This window comes from Molossus molossus, unplaced genomic scaffold (assembly GCF_014108415.1).
Source record: "Molossus molossus isolate mMolMol1 unplaced genomic scaffold, mMolMol1.p scaffold_m16_p_10, whole genome shotgun sequence".
NCBI lineage: Eukaryota > Metazoa > Chordata > Mammalia > Chiroptera > Molossidae > Molossus > Molossus molossus.
The window spans coordinates 1,410,618-1,434,608 of NW_023425345.1; the positions used below are offsets into that span (position 1 = coordinate 1,410,618).

Genomic DNA, 23,991 nt, shown 5'->3' on the forward strand with positions numbered 1-23,991 from the left:
TCACAAGCCCATACGGAGCCTGTTCAGTGAGCAAAGGACAGCAGGGCAGGTGTGGCTGGAGCGTCTCCGAGCCTGTTATCCTGAGCACTCCCTTCTCCCCTGGGCCCAGCAGGGCCGGCATCGAAACGAAGACACTGCTTCTGGAAACATCCTGCCTGTGCTCCTGGCTGCTTTTCAGATTCCCAAGAGCTGTTATCTAAGTATGGTTGGGACAAAGTAAGTTTATGGTTCTTATGGAAAATAACGCATAATTAAATAATAATAGAAGAATAAGCTCCTTTTCAAGCACTCACAACTGTGACCTGCTTTGTCCCGCCCTGTACAAGCTGATGGCGTACCAACATGGACCTTGTTAAGAAATTAAGGAACGTCCTTTTCTTTTCTGTGAATCTTTTTATAAGGGTTTCGACAGTCAGAGAGGTGGGCAGGTTTCTGGAGGGCCGCCGTGTTTCGATGTTGATTACCTGCGTGAATGGTGCAGATAGCAGCGAGGTGAAACCAGCGTGCTGGCGGCTGCCTGGGGCTGTCAGGGACACGTGCACCGGCTCAGCCATACTGACTTGTGTTTGGTTGGTTAGTTTTCACGCTGCTGTAATTTAAATTGACAGCAAGGCCCTGGCCGGTTTGACTCAGCGGTTAGAGCGTCAGCCTGCAGACCAATGAGTTGCGGGTTCGATTCTGGCCAACGGCATGTGCCTTGGTTACGGTTCCTCCCTGGCCCTGGTCGGGGTCCTATGGGAGGCAATCAGTCGGTATGTCCCTCTCACGTCGATATTTCTCTCTCTCCCCTTTTCTCTCCCTCTCTCTCCCTTCCACTCTATCTGAAGATAAATAGAAAAATATCCTCGGGTGAGGATTAAAAAGTAATAATAATAAAATGACAGCAAGGCCCTGTTTTAAGTGGGAAGTGAGCATGTGCTGTGACTTCCAACTGGTTGGGAAATGCTCGCTTTCGCCTTCCTGAAGGGGCGGCTGAGGGAGAGTTGAAAGTTCAAGTTCAGTCTCTGTGTGATGGTGAGCTGCTCACCTGCTTCCCTGACTAAGGACTGACAGCCACGCCCCGCCCCGGCTGGAGGAGCCGCGGAGGGAATGGTGCCAGGTGTTCATACACTTCTGCAAGCCTACTGAAAGTCATAGCGAGCCTTGGGGGAAGGCTGCCAGTTTACCTGACCAACGGGGCTTCTTGCTGCACCCTGGGAGCCCCTGGGAGCCCCTGGGAGCGACGTCTCAGCCCCTCCCCCACAGCCCAGCTCCATGCAGGGCCATGTTTCTGTGCCTTTGCAGGCTCTTCCCACACTCCCCCAGCCCTGTTGGCCTGGTTAACTAGGCTCCAGGTAGGAGAAACTGGTCATTCCCCTGTTCGTAAATCAGGGTTGACAGGCAGTGCGCTGGTCTCCGAGGGCTGCCCGGCAGGGAGGACTCTTTCCTGTGGGCTGAGGGGCTCCGTCCTGCAGGAGCTTCCGGTCCCTCTCAGCGGGCGGGTGTGAGCGTGATCAGCCAGGCGAGACTTAGAAACACTGAAACAGAAAAGGTTGGCTAGGATTTTTGAAGATGGAGAAGAGTTGAAAATTAGATGGTTTTTCCGTCCCGTTTCCTCCGGGAACCATATTTCTGGGGTCCAGGATGAGCTACGCGGTGTCCTTTCGAGTCAGCGGCTCAAAGACTGAAACATTGAACACTTGATTATTACTCCAAATTAGCCACTAGTATTTTCTCAATTATCTGTTTATTATGTACCATTTAGATGAGCTAGTCTCTCCTTTCATATGTGAAAAAAAGGAATCAAAATTCATCTAGTCCTGGTCAAAGCAGAGAAAGATGTGCAACTGCGGGATCTTGGCAAACTTGGACTTCTCTAAGCCTTGGTCTCCTCATTTTATTTTATTTTAATTTTTTTTATCCTCACCCGAGGACATCCTTCCATTTTTTGTTCAGATAGAGTGGGAGGGAGAGAGAGGAAGAGCGAGAGAAACATTGATGTGAAAGGGACACATCGAGTGGCTGCCACCTGCACGACTAATCAGGGCCGGGGACAAACTGCAACCGAGGTACGTGCCCTTAGCGGGAACTGAACCCGGGTCTCTCTGGACCGCAGGCTGACACTCCAACCGCTGAGCCAAACCGGCCAGGGCAGTCTCCTCATTTTAAAATGGGGACAGTAGCCCTGGGGTTTGGCTCGTTGGTTTAGCCTATCTGTTAGAGTGTCAGCCCTCGGGCAGACTGAAGGTCTTGGATTCGATTCCCAGTCAAGGGCACGTACCTTGGTTGCAGGTTTGATCCCCAGCCCTTGTTGGGGTTGTGTGGGAGGCAACCAATCAATGTGTCTCTCTCACATCAATGTTTCTCTCTCTCTCTCTCCCCCTCCGTCCCTTCCACCACTCTATCTAAAAATCCTTGGGTGAGGATTAACAAAAAAATGAAAAATAAAGTGGGGACAGTTATTCCTGCCTGTTAGGGCGGTGGCAGTATTTGGAGGTATCATACTGTTTGGCACATAGTGGGTGCTCAGTAAGGGGAAATAGTGTTGATTGCTGTCATTAGGAGGCATGATAATTCAGCATGTAATGACATCAAAGCAGAAGGCACTGAAAACCCGTTTATACCTGTGATGATCAAAGACTTTAGCCAAGCCCTGGCCGGTTTGGCTCAGCGGTTAGAGCGTCGGCCTGCGGTCCTGAGAGACCCGGGTTCGGTTCCCGCTAAGGGCATGTACCTCGGTTGCAGTTTGTCCCCGGCCCTGGTTGGGTTGTGTGGGTGGCAACCACTCGATGTGCTCCTTTCGCATCGATGTTTCTCTCTCTCTCTCTCTCTCTCTGTTCCTCTCTCTCCCTCCCACTCTACCTGAACAAAAAATGGAAAAATGTCCTCCGGTGAGGATTAAAAAAAAAAAAAAAAAAAGACTTTAGCCAAGAGTCTATAATGTAAGATCATTTTACTGTGTTACTAAAAAATTATTGTTTAAATCTCTGTAGTTAGACATAACTTTCTCTGGGAAGCTGTCCCTGGCCACTCAGCCTGTGTGAGATGCCCCCGGTGTCCTCAGCCTCTCGCTCCTCTCCATCGCAGCCCTCCCCGAGCTGGTCTGTCTCCCTCCCTGACCTGCAGGTCAGAGCACGGACACTGGCCACATGGATATTGAGAAGCTCGAATGGCTGTTCTGCATCTTCCTGCTGGTTAAGTGGGAGCGGGAGCTTGTCATCTAATGATGTGAAGGCCTTTCAAGTGGGAGAGGGGATGAGCCCGGTTGGCTTGGAGGCTGTTTGTACAGCAGAGGGGGTCAGGCCATTCCTCTCCCGGGAGGGGCTGGCAGGTGGCCACTGCCCTGAGCCCCAAGCCTCCCAGTGTGCTTCTGTCTCCTAGGTCGGGAACTACAAGCGGACCGTGAAGCGGATCGACGATGGCCACCGCCTGTGCAGCGACCTCATGAACTGCCTGCACGAGCGGGCGCGCATCGAGAAGGCGTACGCGCAGCAGCTCACGGAGTGGGCCCGGCGCTGGAGGCAGCTCGTGGAGAAGGGTAGGGAGGCCCTGTCCAAGACAGCTCTAGAAACACCGGTGACCTCTCGGTGCCAGTTCCCCTCATAAAGAAGTGGGCAGGAGGGCATCTCGAAGTTCGGGGCTGTGACTCATTTGGGGGAGTAGCAGTGTGCTGTCCTGGCAGCACAGGCTGGGAGACTTCCTCTTCTTTCCTGCAGCAGGGCTGCTCTGGGGACAGCGTCTGAGTTTCCCACGGATGCCACACTTGCCGGTTTAATGCAGAACAGCTCCCTGAGGGCCCAAACTCGAGTGAGCTCCTGTCAGATCAGAGGCCTGGCTGCTCAGCACGTGGTCAGACACCGAGAGCCACTGAGTGTGAGCTCGGCCAGGCAGCAATTCAGATGGGACTAGGTAGTAACATCCAGCAGGGCTTCAGTTTTGAATGTTAATGGAATGACAGGCTTTGCCCCTCTCTCCCCCTAGCCAGGCAGACGATTCAGGAGCTTAGTGGCAGAACACCCCTGGGGATGTGGGCTGTGCTCAGAACCCACTTCCCAGCAGTAGAGGGGCGCTTGACTGATGATGGGATTCCCTGGGGCAGTGGGTCAGGAGGAGTTTATGCTTTGGAGCAGGTGCTTCTACTATGACCGCTGTCCTCGAAGGCGCCAGCCAGGGGATGCTAGGCCCTGGTCAGGGGTCCTGGAGGGCCAGGGGTTCCGGAAGGCAGGGCTCCCAGGCTGTTTCAGCTGGGTCTGGACCAGTGGGGCGACTGTGCGTGGGTGAGGAGCAGCCAGGGGCGGGCCAGCTCCCTCAGTAATGGCACCTGTTGTCATCTGTTTCTGCCTCAGGGTCCAACTGTCAGCACAGTCCCTTCTGTCCATTCAGAGCTTGAGGGTCACAAAGCTCTGTAGATCTGCCACCACGTTGCAGACCTAGGCAGGACAGGGAGCTGCTGGTCTCATAGACACGAGGGATTAGAGGTTCAGAGGGGCTCACCTTCCATGGTTGTCCCCCCTGCCCCCGTCCAGTGTGTCACTACCCAGCTCAAACAGTGATTGTCCTCTGAGTGCCTTGAAGACAGGACCTGGGCTTCCATTTTCATCCCCAGCTCTGCCTCTTCCTCCTTCCCTCACCTCACTCCACCCCACACCCTCAAAATGACAGGCCGATTGTGAGTTTCCTGCCTGAGAACAGTGAGAGAGGTGACTCAGGACCCCCACCCCACTATCTAGAGATGTCCATCTGGCCAGACAAGTTCCTGCCTCCGCGCTCTTTCCTCCCCAAGAAAGGGCTTCTCTTCTGCTGAGGGGCCAGTCCTCCCTGCCGCAGGCAGCTCTCGAGTTCCTGTCTGAGCCGGGCTCTTCTGGGAGTAGACACGGAGGGCCGCCTCTCCCTGGAGGGGCCACGGTGCTGAGCGGCACCCCCAGAGGGCGTGGCCTGGGAGAGGCCAGCTCACTTTAGAAGGCCCCTCTCCTACGGCAGCCTTACACAAATTAAAACTGCAGAAATTTGAGCTTTAAAGAGCCCAGTGACTTTGGAAAAGGAAATTTGTATAATCACCCAAGTTCCCTAACAAAAGAAAGGCTGAGCTGATCCAGCTTCAGTTCCTTATTCTTTTCATCATCCCAGGAACTGAAAAAGGAACAGCCACTGAGAGAAAAGTATCTGAAACAACCAAAAGGAAACCTCCTGGCCAGACAGCCAGGCTGCTGGCCCCAAACCCCGACAGGACAGCTGGGAGAGGCTGGCGGGAAATCCCCACCGTGCCTGTCCGCTCCGCGGGGACAGGTGACCACAGCTTCTCTCCTGTGCAGGGCCTCAGTACGGGACGGTGGAGAAGGCCTGGATGGCCGTCATGTCTGAGGCGGAGAAGGTGAGCGAGCTGCACCTGGAGGTGAAGGCCTCGCTGATGAACGAGGACTTCGAGAAGATCAAGAACTGGCAGAAGGAGGCCTTCCACAAGCAGATGATGGGCGGCTTTAAGGAGACCAAAGAGGCTGAGGACGGCTTTCGGAAGGCGCAGAAGCCCTGGGCCAAGAAGCTGAAAGAGGTGCACCCTCCTGCGGGTCCTTCCCCGCCCCCTGCAGGCTGTGCTCCTGGCCCGGATCTGTGGCCCTGAGTCGCCCCATCCCGGCTCCCTGCACTCCCAGGAATGCCTGCTGCTAGCATCAGAAGTAGAGAAGGGGCTGCCTCGGGCCAGAGCCCTCAGTGGCAAACATCTACCCAAGTTTCAGACTTCAGTTTAGTCCTTATCGACCTGTCTTACAGTCAGGAAACAGGATCGAACCACATGCTGGTGATAGAGCTCAAAACCCAACCTTATCCTCTGACAGTGCTTCCCCCAGCCCTGAGAACTGTCTGCTAGACAGATTTTAAAGTCCCTTTTGGCTGGTAGAAAGGATTAGTTTAAAATTCTTCTTTCTCTTGATGAGTTTTGTTTTTCTGAAAGCAGCAACCAAAGCCATGAGTCTTGTCCAGTTCTGGCTCGGCGTAGGCTTTCGGACACACGCCTGTCCCCTGCCCTGCCCTCAGCAGCCCGGACCCACCTGCAGCCCCGCAGCCCCTTCTCTGGGGTGGAAGTGCCGTCCCCTGGCTTTGCTCAGGAGTTGCACTGCCCTCCTCCTCAGAATCACCCCATCAGACCTGCGTCTTCTGGCCGGAACAACAGTCTGTCCTTTTTTCCTCTGGGTCTCCGCCTTTGCCACTTCCTTTTTGTCCCTGGCCCCATTCGTAATGACACTATCCCCTCATGAGGCCGTGGTTACGGACTCCTCTCTCCTCTCTAAAATGAAATCTGTGACTGGGTTAAGTGAGGAAGTTCCCACTAAATAAATTACTCACACATCAGTGTCTATAGGTGTGTGTGTATGAATAAATAGCCATTAAAAATTGTGGAAAGTGTGGCCTAAGACCCCCACCTCCCAATATTACACCTCTCTCGTGTAGATTTCTTCCGTGAAACTTTCTTTGCATTTGCTGATCTCGCTGCCTGGCACGCTCTTCCCTCAGATGGTCACCCCTCGTTTGGTTCTTGCTCCGTGTCATCGCGGGTGACTTTCTCCATGCAGCCCCACTGGCCTGGCCCCACCACTAGCTTCCCATCTCTCTTCCTTGCTTTCTCTTCCTCCTTGGCACTTAACACCTTCTAATTTACCCTGAACTTGAACTGTTTCTTGTTGCCTCCCCAGCTAGACCGGAAGCCCCATGAATGCCCAGGTTCTTTGTCTGGTGCTGAGGACAGCGCCTGGCACAAAGCAGGCTGTTGCCAATGTCTGTTGCATGAAGTCCTCTGTTATAACCACTTGTAATTACACTGAGCACACAGCGGGGCGCCTGCTCCTCCCTCTGTTACAACCACTTGTAATTACACAGCGGGGCGCCTGCTCCTCCCTCTGTTACAACCACTTGTAATTACACACAGCCTGGCGCCTGTTCTTCCCTCCGTTACAACCACTTGTAATTACACACAGCCTGGCGCCTGTTCTTCCCTCCGTTACAACCACTTGTAATTACACACAGCGTGGCGCCTGTTCTTCCCTCTGTTACAACCACTTGTAATTACACACAGCGGGGCGCCTGCTCCTCCCTCTGTTACAACCACTTGTAATTACACACAGCCTGGCGCCTGTTCTTCCCTCCGTTACAACCACTTGTAATTACACACAGCCTGGCGCCTGTTCTTCCCTCCGTTACAACTACTTGTAATTACACACAGCCTGGCGCCTGTTCTTCCCTCCGTTACAACTACTTGTAATTACACACAGCGTGGTGCCTGCTCTTCCCTCTGTTACAACTACTTGTAATTACACACAGCGTTGTGCCTGCTCTTCCCTCTGTTACAACCACTTGTAATTACACACAGCGTGGTGCCTGCTCTTCCCTCCGTTACAACTACTTGTAATTACACACAGCGTGGTGCCTGCTCTTCCCTCCGTTACAACTACTTGTAATTACACACAGCGGGGCGCCTGCTCTTCCCTCCGTTACAACCACTTGTAATTACACACAGCGTGGTGCCTGCTCTTCCCTCCGTTACAACTACTTGTAATTACACACAGCGTGGTGCCTGCTCTTCCCTCTGTTACAACCACTTGTAATTACACACAGCGTTGTGCTTGTTCTTCCCTCTGTTACAACCACTTGTAATTACACTGAGCACACAGCGGGGCGCCTGCTCCTCCCTCTGTTACAACCACTTGTAATTACACTGAGCACACAGCGGGGCGCCTGCTCTTTCCTCACCTCAGCACAAGCACTTCCCCGCCCATCCCTCGGTCTGTGTGGCCTCAGGCAAGGATTTTGACCTTTCAGAATCTCCCCGTTCAGGAACTTCTTCCCCCTGTAGGTAGAAGCAGCAAAGAAAGCTTACCACGCGGCGTGCAAAGAGGAGAAGTTGGCGATATCACGGGAAAGCAACAGCAAAGTGGACCCATCCCTCAACCCTGAACAGCTGAAGAAATTGCAAGACAAAGTAGAAAAATGCAAGCAAGACGTTCTTAAGGTAAACCGTGCACGGCTCTTCGCGGTGAGTGCGTCTGCCTTTGCCGCTGCCTGGGTAACACGTTCCTGCCCTCAGGAGGGTCTCACCAGAGCCCGTGTGCCCACCTCGGGAGCCCTGTGCTGGGGACAGGGTGCTGGGCGCTCCGTTGCTGCAGGCAGGGCGGGAGGAACCTTGTGCGGGACCGGGAGGTGTGAATGTCCGCGGGGCGAGGGGAGCTGATGTATGGAGGTGCAGAGGGTTTTGAGGACCACATTGCCAGTGGCCTCAAAAGTCAGGCAAAGTGAGGAGCTGGAGCTGCTGCTGGCTGGGCGCCGCTGGAAGGGGAGGCAGAGGAGTGGAGGGCCGGCCAGTGCTAAGGGAGGCTCTGGGGTGGGAGCGGTCCTGTGGAGGCGGAGGCCGGTGCGCTGGGACGCAGGGAGCCCCAGGGCTGGAGCAGGAGGAGTGTTCTGGCAGCCTCAGCGGTGAAGCCCCAAAGAGGTGTGGGCAGAGGCTGCAGGAGCTCGGGTGGTGGGTCCTCAGTCAGGAAGAGACGTGAACAGGTAGTGTAGCATCCGGGGCCTTCCGTGTCTTCCATTGTGAAGAGAGGTCCCCGAGCCTCCTCCTGCAGTGGATTAGTGAGAAACTCAGTCGGGATGTTTATGAAGGGCTCCTCAGAGGTAGGCAGGACTCTGCCTGGAACGTCTGAGTCACAGGACTGAAACACTGGACAGAATCTTGTAATTTACTAGTTCCTAGGAAGTGGGCCTGGGGGGCTAGGCCTGTGCACTGGCCCCCGGCCCTCTGGCCCCACCGTCTGCTCCGCTCTAAGGGAGGGGAGAGGCTGCCACTGCCAAAGGACTTGAGGGTGCAGAGGAGCTAGATCAAGTGCTCCTCACTGTGCTCATTCCTTACAAAGTCACCCAGAGTGGCTGGCACAGTGTTGTCACCCGAGGAGTGAGTGTAGATGCTGCTGCATTCAGAAGTGTGGGAAAGGGACACAGGCCATGAGGACCCGAGTGCGCAGAGCCTGGCTCACTTACTCTCAGCCAGTGAACCTCCCGTGGTGTCGCATGTTCTTGCAGACCAAAGAGAAGTATGAGAAGTCCCTGAAGGAGCTGGACCAGGGCACGCCCCAGTACATGGAGAACATGGAGCAGGTGTTCGAGCAGTGCCAGCAGTTTGAGGAGAAGCGCCTGCGCTTCTTCCGGGAGGTTCTGCTGGAGGTTCAGAAGCACCTGGACCTGTCCAATGTGTCCAGGTGAGTGTCCTTTAAGCACGAAGTGCATCACAGTGAAGGCAGTGCGATGTGGCTTTGAACAAAGCGCAGTTGCTGGTCCCCAGACTCGGGACGGCAGTGTTGGTCAGGTCTTCTCATGGTTGCCAAGTTCACTGCCCGGGAGAACCCCCTGCTGAGCCTGTCCGCAGCTGCAGAGCAGCGGGTCCCTGGCCTGAGCTGGGCCTCCTGCCACACGATAAGGGGCCATGCCCTCCGCTCTGCGCACAGAGCTCTGGGCCTGCCAGGGGGAGGGCTATAGCTGCGACCAGCCACACGATCAGGGGCCATGCCCCCCGCTCTGCACACAGAACTCTGGGCCTGCCAGGGGGAGGGCTATAGCTGCGACCAGCCACACGATCAGGGGCCATGCCCCCCGCTCTGCGCACAGAACTCTGGGCCTGCCAGGGGGAGGGCTATAGCTGCGACCAGCTACAGTTGATGAATTTGAGGTCAGCCTGGTGCAAGTCCAGCATTTCCAGCCTGGCGTGCCCTGCCCCCATGATGGTCTGACTTTGAGGCCTCTCCTAGGTACTTTCCATCCAGACCAGCCCAGTCCTTGGCTTCTCAGTTGTTCTAGGCCTGGGCAGCACAGACCCTTGGAGACTCAGTCTGCACCGTGATGTGGAGGCTGGAATATTTCTTCTGCACTTTCCTGTCTGTGGTCCCATGATGCCTTTGTTCAGGGCAGAGATCTGGGTTAACCCTGGACAGAGAGACCTCTGTCATCCATAGAGCAGAGCCATTTAGAATCGACTCACTAGTCAAGGCTTGTTAGCAGGAAATGACATTCCCTTTGTCTCCTTCTGTATAAAAAAACGAAAATAGCAATTATTGCGCAGCTACACTGCCACCATTTAATTAATCTTTATGATCGTCTATAAAGTAGGTGGCATTGTTCCCCATCTTATTGATGAGGAAGCTGCAGCTAGGTGAAGTTAGTGACTTGCCCGAGGCCACACAGCTGGCTGGGGCAGGGCTGGGCTGTCAGCTCCTCTGTGTGCAGAATAGCTCCCGTATGTGCATGCTTGTCCCTGTTGGCATGCTGGCCTTCCTCAGTCCTCCAAACCGCCCTGGCAGGAGATGGTGTAGTAGCATCTCGGGGTTGCTGTAACAAAATACCACGCCCTGGGTGCTTACGTAACAGAAGTTGCTTCTGTCGCTGTCTGGAGGCCAGAAGTCTGAAACCCAGGTGTCGGCAGGGCATGCTCCCTCGGACAGCTCTGGGGCAGGGCTTCCAGCCTCTCCCAGCTCCGTGCTGCCAGTCCCGGCCTTCCGAGGCTGTAGAGCCACTTCAGTCCCAGGCCATCTGCTCTCTATGTGGCTTCACGTCGTCTTCCGTCTCTGTGTCTGTGTCCAGATCCCCCCACTTTTTAAATTTTTTTCCCTTTATTGATTTTAGAGAGAGAGGAAGGGAGAGGGAGAGAGAAATAGAAACAGCAATGAGAGAGAACATTAATCGGCTGCCTCCTGCATGCCCCCCACTGGGGATTTGGCCCACAACCCAGGCTTGTGCCCTGACCAGGAATCGAACTGGCAGCCTCTTGCTGCATGGGTCGATGCTCAAGATGAGTCACACTGGCCAGGCAGATTTCCCCTTTTCTATAAAAAGATATCCATAGATTAGGGCCCACCCTAGTGACCTCATTTTAACTTGATTACCTCTAATGACCCTATGTCCAAATAAGATGACACTCTGAGGTGCTGTGGGTTAGGACTCAATGTATCTTTTGGAGGACATAGTTCAACCCATAACAGATGGCATTGTGCCCACTCTGCAAAGGAGGAAACTGAGGCCCAGAGAGGGTAAATGACTTACCAGCCATACAGGTCAGGAGTGGAAATACCAGGAGCCGCAGTGATACATACTCCTGTCTACATGGCCAGCTTCCCAGACGCGAGCCGCTGCGAGCTGCCCAGCAGTGGGCTCCTGCCCAGGCGGCATCTTTACCTGCTGCTTCTGCATGGCTGAGGGTGAACCTCCCAGCTCTCTGAAGGCATGAGGAGGAGCTTTCCTGACACTGGTTCTGGACCTGATTAAGTGGGACCACCCAGATTGGTGGCCTGTGTGGCCCAGATGCAGTGCTTTTTGCATCATGTGATACAGAGCAAAGCCAAGTAGTCACCACCTCATGATTGAAAGCTGACTTGTTAGAAGCCAGAGCTGTGGCTTCCACACCATGGTTGTTTGTCATCTGTGCACATTGAGGCCAGATGTCCACCCAGCCAAGCCAGGGTGGGGTGTCCTGATCTCCTGTAAAGTCAGCTGTAGGGTGGCTGCAGACCTCGGTGCCTGCTGTGGCCAGGCGCTGGGCCAGGACGAATGGTGGCCATCCCTGCCTTCCGAAGAGTCATGCTTCTCTCTCTAATTTAGCTACAAAAACATTTACCGCGAACTGGAGCAGAACATCAAAGCTGCCGATGCGGTGGAGGACCTGAGGTGGTTCAGAGCCAACCACGGCCCGGGCATGTCCATGAACTGGCCGCAGTTTGAGGTAAGAGGAGGCTGCACCCATGACGCCCTCGGCCTGGCAGGGCCCTGAGCCCAGATGGTCAAAGTATACACGGTCTTTCTCGTTCCAACTCTGCGTGGGCCTTTGCCCTGTTTGTGAGGCAGCCGTGAACCCCAGCTGCACTAGAAAGTAGCTGGTGTTTCATTTCCTGGGCGTCAGGCATTACTGAAGGGCCTTCTGAGCAGCAGGACACGCAGGACACCACCCCCTTCCCTTCCCCACCGGGTCTGGCAGGAAGGAGCGGCCCCCGTGACACCGGCCAGAAGGGTGTGGGCTCCGTGTGCACCTCTCCTTCCCCTTACACTTTTCCTTATTTCAGATAGTACATTGGGGTTCAGGATTGATTTCCCCCTTTCCCTGGTCCGAGTCTTCCAATGTCTTTACGTGTAAAATGCTGGGAATCTCAGACCCTCTCGGCCCTGGGATTGGTCACTGGGCCAGCCCCCCCGAGCCCCACCCGGTGGTAGCAGAGAAGGCAGGGGCACGAGTCCTGCGCCCTGTTCTCCGAGGGCGGGATTCTCTCTGCCTCGTGGTGGAGTGGGGCCTCTCCCGGGTCCCTGCCTCCGACTTGGGCCCGGAGCCTCCCCTGACAGCAGCTGGGTCCCACCTCACCACTCACCAGCTGTGGGACGATGAGCATCATCCGCCCTCTCTGTGGCTCAGCTTTCCCACATGTAAAATTCGATGATGTAGCAGCTCTCTCCTCAGGTGTCGGGTCAGTGACCTGGGCCATGCTGGGCTTGACCCCGGCTGACCGCACAGCAGCTTGCTTGGCCCCATCTTGGCTAGCAGCTTCATCCGTCCTCAGTGTGGGCCTCTGTTTTCTGGTGCTTCTCAAGAAAACTGCTTCAGGTGACAGTGTGGGTCCCTGCAGCCGAGTAGCCCGCCCCCACACCATTGTGAGGGCATTTCCCAACAGGAAGCCTAGGGCTGCCGTGCCCCTCCCACAGGCACCGGCACAGAACAGGCCGGGGCCCTTCTGAGTGGAGGTGGACCTGGAGGAGAAAGGAGAAGGCGCCCAGCCCCCTCCTCCCTCCCATGAAGAAGCTGGGTGAAGACATGTCTTGTGCACAGCTGGGGGTTCACCGCACCTACCCCCCCCCGATCTCAGGGTTGTCTGCCACTGTCATTATCCAGACGACAGAATGGGAAGGACGACTTGACAGGCTGTCTCACTGGGTGGGTGTCTGGACAAAAGAGCCCATGGTGGCCCCTGCCTCTGTGGATCCGGCGGACTGGGGCCCCAGCGCCCACATGGGGCACACTGGTTCCTAGCAGGTCATGCTTACCTTTCTCTAATGGAAGTATTTGTTTTGTTTTCCATGCCTCGAGGATGAAGTAAGTCCCTCTTTTATGGCTAACTTATTGAATCCAAACCTCCTGCGGTGTTGTCCTGCCCGTGTGGGTCTGGGGTGGTGTCCACAGCCTGGTGCTGGAAGCGTGTGCGGGATGGGGGGGGGGGGGACTCTCATTCCTGTTTCCTGGGTGACAGCTGGCCTGCCTTTCAAGTCGGGCTGGGTGGGTCACATCGCCCTGCAAGGCACTCAGTCGGGACAGAGTGTATTTGCAAGGTCGGGTGGGGACTCAAGTTCCAGCTGAGTTCTCAGGCGTCTTATTTCAGCTGAGACACACTAAACAGATAGGTGGCCTGGTCTGCACTGACTGTGTGGATAAGTAACTTTGTCTTTCTGGGTCTCGGTTTCCTCACCTGAGAAATTGTTAAGCTTGACGTTTCTAAGATGGCGTCTGACCTTGAGATTCTGTAGCTTGATGTGAGCCAAGCTGGGGACTCAGTCACACCAAGTACTGATTCCATTGAAGGTGGCTGACGATGGGCGCATTCGGGAGGGAGGGTTTATTAACCGTGAACCGAGCGCACACATGCGCTGCTGGGAAACCATGACTAGCCCCTCCCTCCTTTCCCTGCTCAGTGTTTGCAGGGCGCGGGATAAAAGCCCGTTCCTGTGCCGGGAAATAGTGAGCCTTGGGGAGAGGCTCTTCTCTGCTTAGTAAGTGCCCCGCCTCGCTCCTTAGATTGAAAGGGAATAGCAGAGAGCACCAGGGGAGGGCGCCACTCCTTGGAGACTTGGGTGGTCGGTTAGCTCATCTGCCCCTTTGGGGCTGCCATGGCCACCCAGCCCCGATGTTGTTTGCACCCCGAGGTTTTGTTTCCCAAGTGCAGGCGTGCTCAGGTCCCTGCAGCCAGCTCCCGAGCCCTGGGAAGCAGACAGTTTAGGGCATGGACAGGAAAGGGTCATTAGCTAGGAAGGCCAAGCCCCACCCTGTGTTTTAGACTGACAATGCCTCAGACCAGTGAAGTTCCCTGTTTTTAACCCTCGGTACCTGTTGCCCAGGAGTGGTCTGCAGACATGAATCGAACTCTCAGCCGGAGAGAGAAGAAGAAGCCCACTGATGGCGTCACTCTGACAGGCATCAACCAGACGGGCGACCAGGCCCTGCAGAACAAGCCCAGCAGGTGGGTGCGGGCAGCCTCCCCCCTGGGCCCTCTGCATGCAAGGAACCCCCACCCTCACCCCGGCTTGGATGCCCGGGAGAGTCCCCAGTGGGGCCTCGCAGTGATCCCACAGCCCTCTGTCCAGATGCTCCCTGGGCACCTGAGTTCTGCTGGGGCCCCCAGGGCATCTCCGGGGAGAAGCGTCCATCCACTGGCACTAGAGCTGCAGAAAGATTCAGAGAGGGAGCCTCTGCCACGAGTATGCTTTGGGCCCCGAGTGAGGGGAGGAGCTGACGTCGGGGGAGGTCACTGGCGTTCCCTTGGGCGAGTTCTGGTGTCCTGGCAGGTTTATGCTTCACCCAAGCTGTACGCAGTTCCTGGGGGGGGGGGGGGGGGGCAAAGAGCATTGTCAGGTGTCCCCTTTCTGAAATCACCTCTGTGTTGAGAGCCTTGGTTATTTCTCTCTAAACATTTTTTTTTATCCTCACCCAAGGACATTTTTGCATCTTCAGATAGAGCAGGAGGGAGAAAGGGAAGAAGAGATAGAAACATCGATGTGAGAGAGAAACATCAAGTGGTTGCCACCCACAGGACCCCAACCAGGGCCAGGGACAAACTGCAACCGAGGCACGTGCCCTTAGCGGGAACTGAACCCAGGTCTCTGGTCAGTGGGCTGACGCTCTAACCGCTGAGCCAAACTGGCCAGGGCTGTTTCTCATTGTTTGGATAGAAGAAGTGGCACTGAGGTCATTAGAACCTCCTGGAAAGGGTGTAGTCAAGGCCTGTCCCCACCTCAGAGTTCCCATCAGATAAGTGTTGTCACCTCTGTGGAGCTGTGGCTGTCTCTCCCTGGGAGCTGTGCCTGCCACCCAGCCTGGGCCGAGGCCACCGCCGCCGCGCAGAGTGATAGCACGTCGCGTGCTGTGACATGTCGTGACCGTGGCTCCCGAGGAAGGGTCAGTGCAGGTTCCAGGGCTCTTTCTGGAGCCCCAGGCACTGAAGCCCCCGCCCAGATGCCCTGGGCGCATGTGGCCTGTCATCTCTCAGCTGCTTTGTCCCCATTGGGGCAGGTGGGCTTGGTTGAGTGACTGAAGCAGTAAGTACTGTCCCAGAGATCATGCCAGCACCTGTGTGATGGTGAAGGGTGGGGAGAATGAGACCATGCCAGGGAGCGTCTATTGGGGCGCACCTAGGCTGCCCGGGCTGCTGCACAAATCCAGCTGCAGCACCAGCCCCTCTCAGAATGTCAGCTAGAGAAAGGTGCCAAGGATGGCGGAGGGCCTGGTCTCAGGCAGGTGGCCCAGGTGTAGGCAGCGGGCAGGCTGGGGTCCAGTGCCCTGCACCAGGCCTGAAGTCTGAGTTATGTGGGGTCACTCCGGTGACATCTGAGGCATTTCTTCCCCTCCCCTCGCCAGCTCTGAGCCGTCCATCCGGCACCTTGAGTGCCTGCTCCATGCGCCAGGACTTAGTGGCGCGAGGTGGCGCTGGCCGCCGGAGCCCTGCCCTGTGCCTTAGCTCAGGCCCCTCAACGCAGTTCCCCATGGGGTGCTGGGCTCTCGGGACCTGTCACTTCTTCACAGTTGCTCTGTGCTTAGCACCCGCAGTCCCTGCCCCGTCACCCTGGCTGTCAGCCCTCAGGCCAGGCTAGGGTCTGATTTCTCTCTGGTCCTCCTGGGCCTGGCACACAGTGGGCAGTTTACACAGTCGTGCAGATGGATTTGCTCTCTGGATCACAAAAGGTGTTCTTCCTGGACAGGGCTATGCCCCGGGCTCTGGTGCTGCTTTTGGAAGCTCCAGGCCCAGAAGAACCAGGGAAGAGGCCACTGGGCCCTTTGGCAGTCAGGAGGGGTGCGCTGTGCTGGGGGGTCCGCAGAGCTCCGGGAGCCTCCTCATCAGCGTGGCTCTGAGCCCCACAGGCTGAGCCCCGAGGATGTCTGCCAGCTCACAGTAGTGGGGAAACGGCAGACTCTCCGTGAGCTCCACCCCAGGGCTCCCATTTGGGACAGACTGCGTCCAGACGCAAGGAGAGAAAATCAGATCTCTTCTTAGTCACTTTAAATGTGTTTAGCAGCCAGAGTGTTGTCAAGTGTTTTGCCGGGACAAACTTTCTGTTTAGACAACATATTCCTCCCATCTGATTTGTGCCTTTAGCCCCTGGCCCTGTGATCCTGCAGCTGGGAGCGCCCAGGGCCTAGGGGCTGCCAAGCTGGGGTCCCCTGAAAGCTCTCTCTCTCCCCTAGCGACCTTAGTGTCCCGAGCATCCCCACACGGTCAGCGCAGTCACTGTCCAGCTACAACCCCTTCGAGGATGAGGACGACACGGGGAGCACCGTCAGTGAGAAGGAGGACATTAAGGCCAAAAAGTTGGTGAACAGATGTTTCCCTCTGGTTCCACCTCACTCGCTCTGTCTTTCTCCTTTTCTCTGTCCAGGGTCTCGGTCCCTTGGCACTCAAAGCAATGCATGAGGCCCGCAGGCGGTGGCCCGGCTGCCAGCTGTGGACAGTCTCGCTTTTTTATTTCTCAGGGAGGGGGGCACCAATTAACAATCTGTGGTTGCTTTTTCTCTGTCCTCCATTAACCGTAGTCAAGGCCTCTGCACAGGAAGACAGGCCAGCTGGGTGGCCTGCTGGAGCCTGCCAGTCCTGCCTCTGCCAGGAGCCGGTGTGGGCCCGCCAGGGAGCTGACCACGCCGTGAGGCTGAGGCTGTTCCCACGGAAGGAGGCCCAGCCAGCCCGGGCCTCACGCCTCGGCAGCTCCGTGCTCAGGGCCCGGCTCCACGCTTTCTTGCAGTGTGAGCAGCTACGAGAAGACGCAGAGCTACCCTGCTGACTGGTCAGACGATGAGTCTAACAACCCGTTCTCCTCCACGGATGCCAACGGGGACTCCAACCCGTTCGATGAGGATGCCACCTCGGGGACGGAAGTGCGGGTCCGGGCCCTCTACGACTACGAGGGACAGGAGCACGACGAGCTGAGCTTCAAGGCTGGTAGGTGCCCCCCCTCCCCCCCGCATCTGGACGAGCGCTGTGGGAGGCTTGCTGGATCCATTTATTTATTTACTTATTGTTAGGGAAAAAATTCTTTTTTCTTTATTGATTTTAGAGAGAGAGATAGAAACATCAATGAGAGAGAACATCAATTGGCCACCTCCTGCATGCCTCCCTGGGGGTTTGGCCCACAACCTGGGCACGTGCCCTGACCGGGAATCGAACCAGCAACTTCTCGGTGCATGGGTCTACGCTCAACCCCTGAGCCACACCGGCCGAGCAGGCTTGCTTTATTTAAAGTCTGCTAAAATTCCTGCTAGTTTCATGAGTGGGGTTCCCCCAACCCAACTTCAAAAGTAGCAGATGCACCCTGGCCAGTTTTCTCAGTGGTTAAAGCATTGGCCTATGGACCACAGAGTCAAGGGTTTGAGTCCTGTCAAGGGCACATACTTCTGGCCCTGGCCGGTTTGGCTCAGCGGTTAGAGCGTCCGCCTGCGGTCCGGAGAGACCCGGGTTCGGTTCCCGCTAAGGGCATGTACCTCGGTTGCAGTTTGTCCCCGGCCCTGGTTGTTTGTGCGGGTGGCAACCACTCGATGTGTCCCTTTCACATCGATGTTTCCCTCTCTCTCTCTTCCTCTCTCTCCCTCCCACTCTGTCTGTACAAAAAATGGAAAAATGTCCTCGGATGAGGATTAAAAAAAAAACAAAACACAAAAAAAAGGGCACATACTTCTGTTGCAGTTCAACCTCCAGCCCTGGTCAGGGTCATGTGGGAGGCGACCAGTCGATGTGTGTCTCACATCGATGTTTCTGTCTCCCTGCCTTCTCTCCCCCTCTCTCCCTCCCTCCCTCCCTCCCTCCCTCCCACTCTGTTTGAAAACCAGTAGAAACATATCCTCCAGTGAGGACTATGAAAGGAGTAGCAGATGCTCAGTGCCAGAGCTTCGTAGACTGTGAGGTGCCTTTATGCCTTTGCACCTTTGCGTAAGATGTTGCCCCAGCTGACGAGGCCTGGGCACAGCAGGGCCTGGAGCAGGAGATGCTAATCGCCAGGACCACCAGGCTCCCCTACCTCTCCGGGGGCTGCGGCCTGCAGGGACTCGGGAACAGCCCTTCTCCAGAGGCCCCTGCTGGCGGAGCAGCCCTTGGCAGAGCTGCCTTGCCTGGACCCCAGCATAGGACGTCTCGGAGCCTTTCTCTCTTTTTTTAAATCTTCAAGTAGAGAGAGAAGGAGAGACGGGGAGAGGGACACATCGACTGGTTGCCTCCCTCACAACCTGACCATGGCGGGGGAATGAACCACAACTGAAGTACATGCCCTTGGCTGGAATTGAACCCGGGACTCACTGGTCCACGGGCTAACGCTCTAACCACTGTGCAAACCAGCCAGGGCTGAGGCAGTGCCTTTCAAACTGTCTCCCTGCAGCCACACTGTGTCCATTCACCACCCACACACCTCTTGCCAGGAGCTGGAACCTCGGTTTTACGGAACTGGTAGATGCATGCAGACGTTTTCTCTCCGTGTCTGTCTCCTTTTCCCTTTTTTTAAAATCCTCACCCAAGGACATTTTTGCATTTATCTTCAGTTAGAGCTGGAGGAAGAGAGAGAGAGAGAAACATTGATGTGAGAGAGACACATTGACTGGTTGCCACCAGCACGACTCCAGCCGGGGACAAACTGTAACCGAGGTACGTGCCCTTCGCGGGAACCGAACCCAGGTCTGGTCCGCAGGCCGATGCTCTAACCACTGAGCCAAACTGGCCAGGGCTTCTTTTTGTTTTTAATGCTGGCAACAGTTCACCAAGACGGGTTGCAGTTTGAAAAGACTTAGAGGCTGTGTAAGGAGGCCCAGCAGCCCGGTGCCACAGCGGGCCCGAAAGGGGCCAAGGCCTTCTGCGTGCCCCTCACAGAGCCGCCTGGTCCAGCATCGCCCCAACAAGGGCCACACCTGGGACAGACCCCTACGTCTGACCCCCTTTGCTGTAGGGGTGCAGAAGGGCTGTATCTGACGGGCTCTGCTCCTACATGTCCTCGGGGGGCCTGGGAAGAGGAGCCCTCCGCCTCCTTCCCCTGGCTGTCCCGACACCCCGCAAGGCTTGGTCCTCAGGTGCCGCTGTCTGGCTGTGGAAGTTCGAGTGTGCCCTTAGACATCTCGTCCAGTTTTCTGACATCTTTGGTTGGGGTTGTTTCCCCTACCTTGTTTCTTAATTTGTTTGTTTATCTTTGTAATTATTTCTCAGTCTTACTATTGGAGTCTTCATTCAGCAATTTCGTGTATTTAAAATGTTTCCTTTTGCTCTGAGTGAATTGGCAGAAGCAAATTGACGAGAATTTCTAATCACCAGCTCCCATATTTCCAGCTTGGAAGCTTCCTTGTCAGTTTTGTCAGCTTCCTGTGACTTGTCTTTCACACCGTGACATCAGTCCCACAGCGGTGCTCCGGGCTGCCTGGTGCGCTCTGGTGCCCGCCGCCTCTGGCTCTCGGTGCACTGCACACGCCGAGCGTCGCCGTGCGGGTGTCTCGGTCTGTCTTCAGGGCAGGGTGAGAGAAACCAGGGACGGAGGACACAGGCCCGCTCCCCGTGCTGCCCCCCTGCAGCCCCTGCCCGCCTGACTTGGCACCCGCTGACGTTGCCAAGTCAGAGGCACACCACCCGGTGTGACAGAGTGGCCGGGGCCCATCAGCGGCCCAGCCCCAGGAGGGATGACCATGCTGCGTGGAGCAATGGCACACCTGGCACTGTCCCTGTCCTTTCTTGTACCGTCGTCCTCGCAGCACCCCGTCCACAGGGGGACACGGGACCAGGGGCAGGCAGCTCGCCTGTGACAGTGGCTCCCGGACTTGACCGCAGCAGCCGCGGTACCGCCCACAAGCGTCTTGATCAGTATTGCTGCTGTGAACCAGCAGGCAGGGAGGTGTAGACAAGGCCTAAACGGCGAGTCAGCCTGAGAAGGGGCCGAAATGCCCACAAGAGATACAAAGCCACCAACTGAACAACCCATACCCGGGGCCACGATCTCCCTGCCCCGCCCTGAGCGGGGGTCGCACTGTCTCTGCCAGGTGCTCACAGCCAGGGTGCCAGGCGGCTTCTCACCCGGCCCCTGGCTCTGGGCTGCTCTGTCTGCCTTGGACAGAAGAACGGCAGGCCTGGATCTTCTCCCACCACAGACCTGACCGCACCTGTGATCCTTGTCCCTTGGCCTGTCCCCTTGAGGGACCAGAGCTTCTCTGTCTCTCTCATCTCTGAATCTCCTCTGCCCCCGGGACCGGCCTGAGGAAGGGCTCCCTCATGTTTGAACAAGCAGAAGATGAGTCACACCACCTGCACAGAGCCATGGCGAGATTCCAGAGCTGGGCCAGCAGCTCCATCTCCGCGTCAGCAGGGGCTGCTGTTTTTAAGTCGGAGGACATGCCCTGCGCTGGGTGCTGGGGATAGAAAGACGGGTGCCCGCCTCTCCCATAGCCTGAAACCTGGACCCAGAATAAATGGAGGCCTGAGCCCTGGCTGGTATTCTCAGTGGTTAGAGCACCAGCCCGTGCACCAAAGGGTCGCAGGTTCAAGTCCAGTCAAGGGCACATACCTGGGTTATAGGTTTGATCCCCGGCCCAGTCAGGGTGCCTGCAGGGGGCAATCAATCGATATGTGTCTCGCACATGGATGTTTCTCTCCCTCCCTCCCTTTCATTCTGAAAATCAATAGAAAAAACTTCCTCTGGTGATTTAAAAAGGAAAAAAAGTGAAGGTCCGAGACCATGGCAACAAGTGCTGGAGGAGACCCAGAAGAGCGAGCGAGCGGGCGGGCCCCGGGGATGGTGGCCCTGTGATGGGAGTCCTCTGGCCTCAGGCGGTCTTCAGGCACAAGACCTGTGGCCTTGCCTCTGGAGCCTCTGGGAGCCACTGTGGCATTTGGGAGCCGCTTGCTCAGCCAGGGTGACAGTGAGAGACGTCTCCAGATTTCCGAGGCCTCTGAGAAGGCAGCTTACAGTGAGTGTAGTAGATAGAGGAGCAAGCAGGCCCAGCTCACCTTGCCCCTAGGAGAATGTCTGCCCCTCCTGCCCTAGTCAGAGACCCTCTGTGGCCGGCGAGGGGCTGAGACATGAGGGTGGCTGACTTGGTGGTCAGTGTGTCGCCTGCCGGCTCACTGAGACCTCCCTCTCTGTCTTGCAGGGGACGAGCTGACCAAGATCGAGGACGAGGACGAGCAGGGCTGGTGCAAGGGACGCTTGGACAGTGGACAGGTTGGCCTGTACCCAGCAAATTACGTCGAGGCGATCCAGTGACAGCCCAGAGGGCTGGCTGGCGGAGGGGTGCGGTCCCAGGAACTCCGTTAGCCGTCAGCCTGGGCAGCACTCTGGCGCCTCCAGCCGGCTGTGTAAGCATCTCCTCCTTTTCCTGCAGAAGATGATGGTTCCATTGTTCTTGGCTTCATGGTGTCTCTTGAAGACAGATGAGCCGGTCATTTCACCTGGGACTGGGCAGCCTTCCCACAGGCAGATGGAGAGATCTTAGCAGGAAGACGCAGTACAACGGACATCACCCGCCCTTGCCCCCCCACTCAGTGTGCGTGTGGCTTATCATGAATCTGTGTATTCTTGACCTTGTCTGTCTGCCTCTCCTCTGCTCAGTGGGGGTCACAGTGACTCTCGTTCCGCTGACGTCTCTGATGTGCTCATCACCCGCAGCTCAGATGAACAGACTGCCCCGCCGTTTCCTGAGGTTTCATGTAAAGGCTGTGTACATGTACTTCGTTGTGTACCTGTCATTCGTTCATTCACCCTTAAGTTATGGCACAGATCACTGTGCACCTGCTTGGGCAGTGACACCTGTCCCATGTGCTGTCCCTCGGCTACCACGGCCTGGGGCTGCTGCGACAGCCTGGCCCGGTTAGACGCGTGTGAGGCGAGCACAGGAGGGGGCACACTGTGCTGGGGTCTCCACAGTGAATGTGTGGGTGTTGGAAATAACCTGATGTAGTTCTCCCCAAAGTTGCAATATTTAAAAACTCCACTGTCTTCGTGCTTAAAGCTCTGCTCTGGCAAGTGAACGATTCCGTGGTGACGTGGGAGGTTCCGCTGGAAAGACGAGCCCTTCAGGCAGAGGCCTGTAGGTCAGGGCACTTTCTGTGAGACAGTCTCGTCCTGTATATGCTGTTTGATACTCAGAGAATCTAAAGAGCTTGTCTACTGTTTTCATGAGATTCGAAAGGCTCTTGACAGTGGATTTAATTTGTAAACTGCTTGAAGACCATGGCATTCGGGCCCAGGCCTGGCCGGTGGGCTTGGCGAGCCTCCTCCAGGCTCAGGACATGAGCCCTGGGCCTCTGGAGGGGACACCGCGGGAGGGCAGTCTGTGCTCACCGGCAGCTGCAGGTCCTGCTACTGGCCTTCGTCCCCTCCACAGCAGAACCTGTAACCAGGTCTCTCCGGCAGTCGCAGACTTCATCATCCGTATTCCTCATGAGCCAACGAAAGCTGGGTCTCGTCCCATCGCACAAGGGTCTCTTCTGAGTGTCCTTGGTCATCAGGGAGCAGACATGCTGCAGCAGGAAGTGACACTGTAATCACGGGGGGCGGGGGGGCGGGAAAGCTTTTATTTTGTGTAAGTCACGATGGAGAAGTGGCCGCTGCGTCACAAGCTATGCATTCCTCCGCGCTCCAAGCCCGGCGTCTTGCTTGGAAAGTAGATGTGTGTGTGTATCTTGAAGATTTAACAGCAAAAACCCTCATTCCTTTGCTACGGATTACCAAAAATCATCGTCTTTTCAGTTTAGGAGTTTCTTTAAATGTATAGTATTTTAGGAAAAGAATCAATAAACAGTTGATCTCGTGAGCACGACTGTCTCTGTGCCATGGGTGTGCCTCATGCTCACACCCGCTGGTGGGCGTGTGTCTGTCCACTTACCAAGTTTGGAGCCCGGTGAGATCCTGAGGGGCCATGTCCCCACCCACTGCCCCTGCCACACCAGCGGTGGAGATTGTGAGGCACCTGAACCCCTCAGGATTGGTTCCCCTTTCCCCAAAACCTGCTCCTGTGTGACCTGGCCCTTCCCTCCCTCCCTGAGGCCCAAACAACAGGACCAGACCAGAGACCACCCATTTCCTGAGCACCCGCTGTGCGCTGGGCCTTGGCCCTGCTCTGACATCATCTGCGCAGCACATGCTCATCTCCAAACACCCCGGGAGGGGTGAGTCCCCATGTCCCGCTCACAGAGCAAGGAGCAGGCTCCAGGAGCCAGACTCACCTGAGGAGGTCAGGTGGGCCCATGCCACCAGGTAAGATCCCCTCGGCCCTCCACACTCAGCAGACCGGTGAAGCTGCCCAGAAAAGCCCCCATGCAGGCACCGGGCTCAGAGCCAGGGGTGAGGTGGGCAGCTGCCACAGCAGTGTCGCTTTGTCTGACGGGTGACGGGTCGCGCTCTCCACTTTTGCGGAGGAGTTGGTGCCCACGGGAGCTGCCTGCCGCCCAGGGAGGACACCAGCCTCCGCCTTGTAGGCCCCAGGCTGCCATAGAGACGTGGGACCGGGCACAGGGAGGGCCTCGAGCAAGCTCCCGGGGCACTCGAGCTCGTGCACTGTGCGGCAGCTCATGGGGGAGGCTGGAGTCACCCCACTGTGCAGAAGAGGACACGAGGTCCCATGACAGCTGCAGGATCAAACCCACATCTGCAGGATTCCTAAGAGCAGTCCCTTCCTGGATCCTCCACGGCCGGCGCAGAGCAAGGGGGCGAGCAGGAGGAGCCTGGAGAGCTGGGCGGAGCCCCCTCTGCTCAGCACGGTCCTTTCCTCAGCCCGTTAGCCGTTAG

General features: G+C 56.5%; 1 protein-coding gene across 4 annotated transcripts in view; it reads left to right on the forward strand.

Moving 5' to 3' along the window:
* Window positions 1-22,749, forward strand: part of PACSIN2 (protein kinase C and casein kinase substrate in neurons 2) — a 95,453-nt gene extending 72,704 nt beyond the window's left edge. Inside the window, exons 4-13 of one of the 4 annotated variants that reach the window (XM_036250650.1) lie at window positions 3,361-3,517; window positions 5,292-5,527; window positions 7,823-7,978; window positions 9,040-9,215; window positions 11,605-11,725; window positions 14,098-14,219; window positions 16,439-16,561; window positions 16,990-17,186; window positions 21,356-21,426; window positions 21,587-22,749. In XM_036250650.1, the coding sequence (XP_036106543.1) occupies window positions 3,361-3,517; window positions 5,292-5,527; window positions 7,823-7,978; window positions 9,040-9,215; window positions 11,605-11,725; window positions 14,098-14,219; window positions 16,439-16,561; window positions 16,990-17,186; window positions 21,356-21,426; window positions 21,587-21,697 (1,470 nt within the window). In that variant the 3' untranslated portion in view covers window positions 21,698-22,749. Of the gene's footprint in view, window positions 1-3,360; window positions 3,518-5,291; window positions 5,528-7,822; window positions 7,979-9,039; window positions 9,216-11,604; window positions 11,726-13,075; window positions 13,082-14,097; window positions 14,220-16,438; window positions 16,562-16,989; window positions 17,187-21,355 lie in introns of all 4 variants that reach the window. The other 3 variants (XM_036250651.1, XM_036250652.1, XM_036250653.1) reach the window with 3 other exon arrangements.
* The last annotated feature ends 1,242 nt before the right edge of the window (window positions 22,750-23,991 follow it).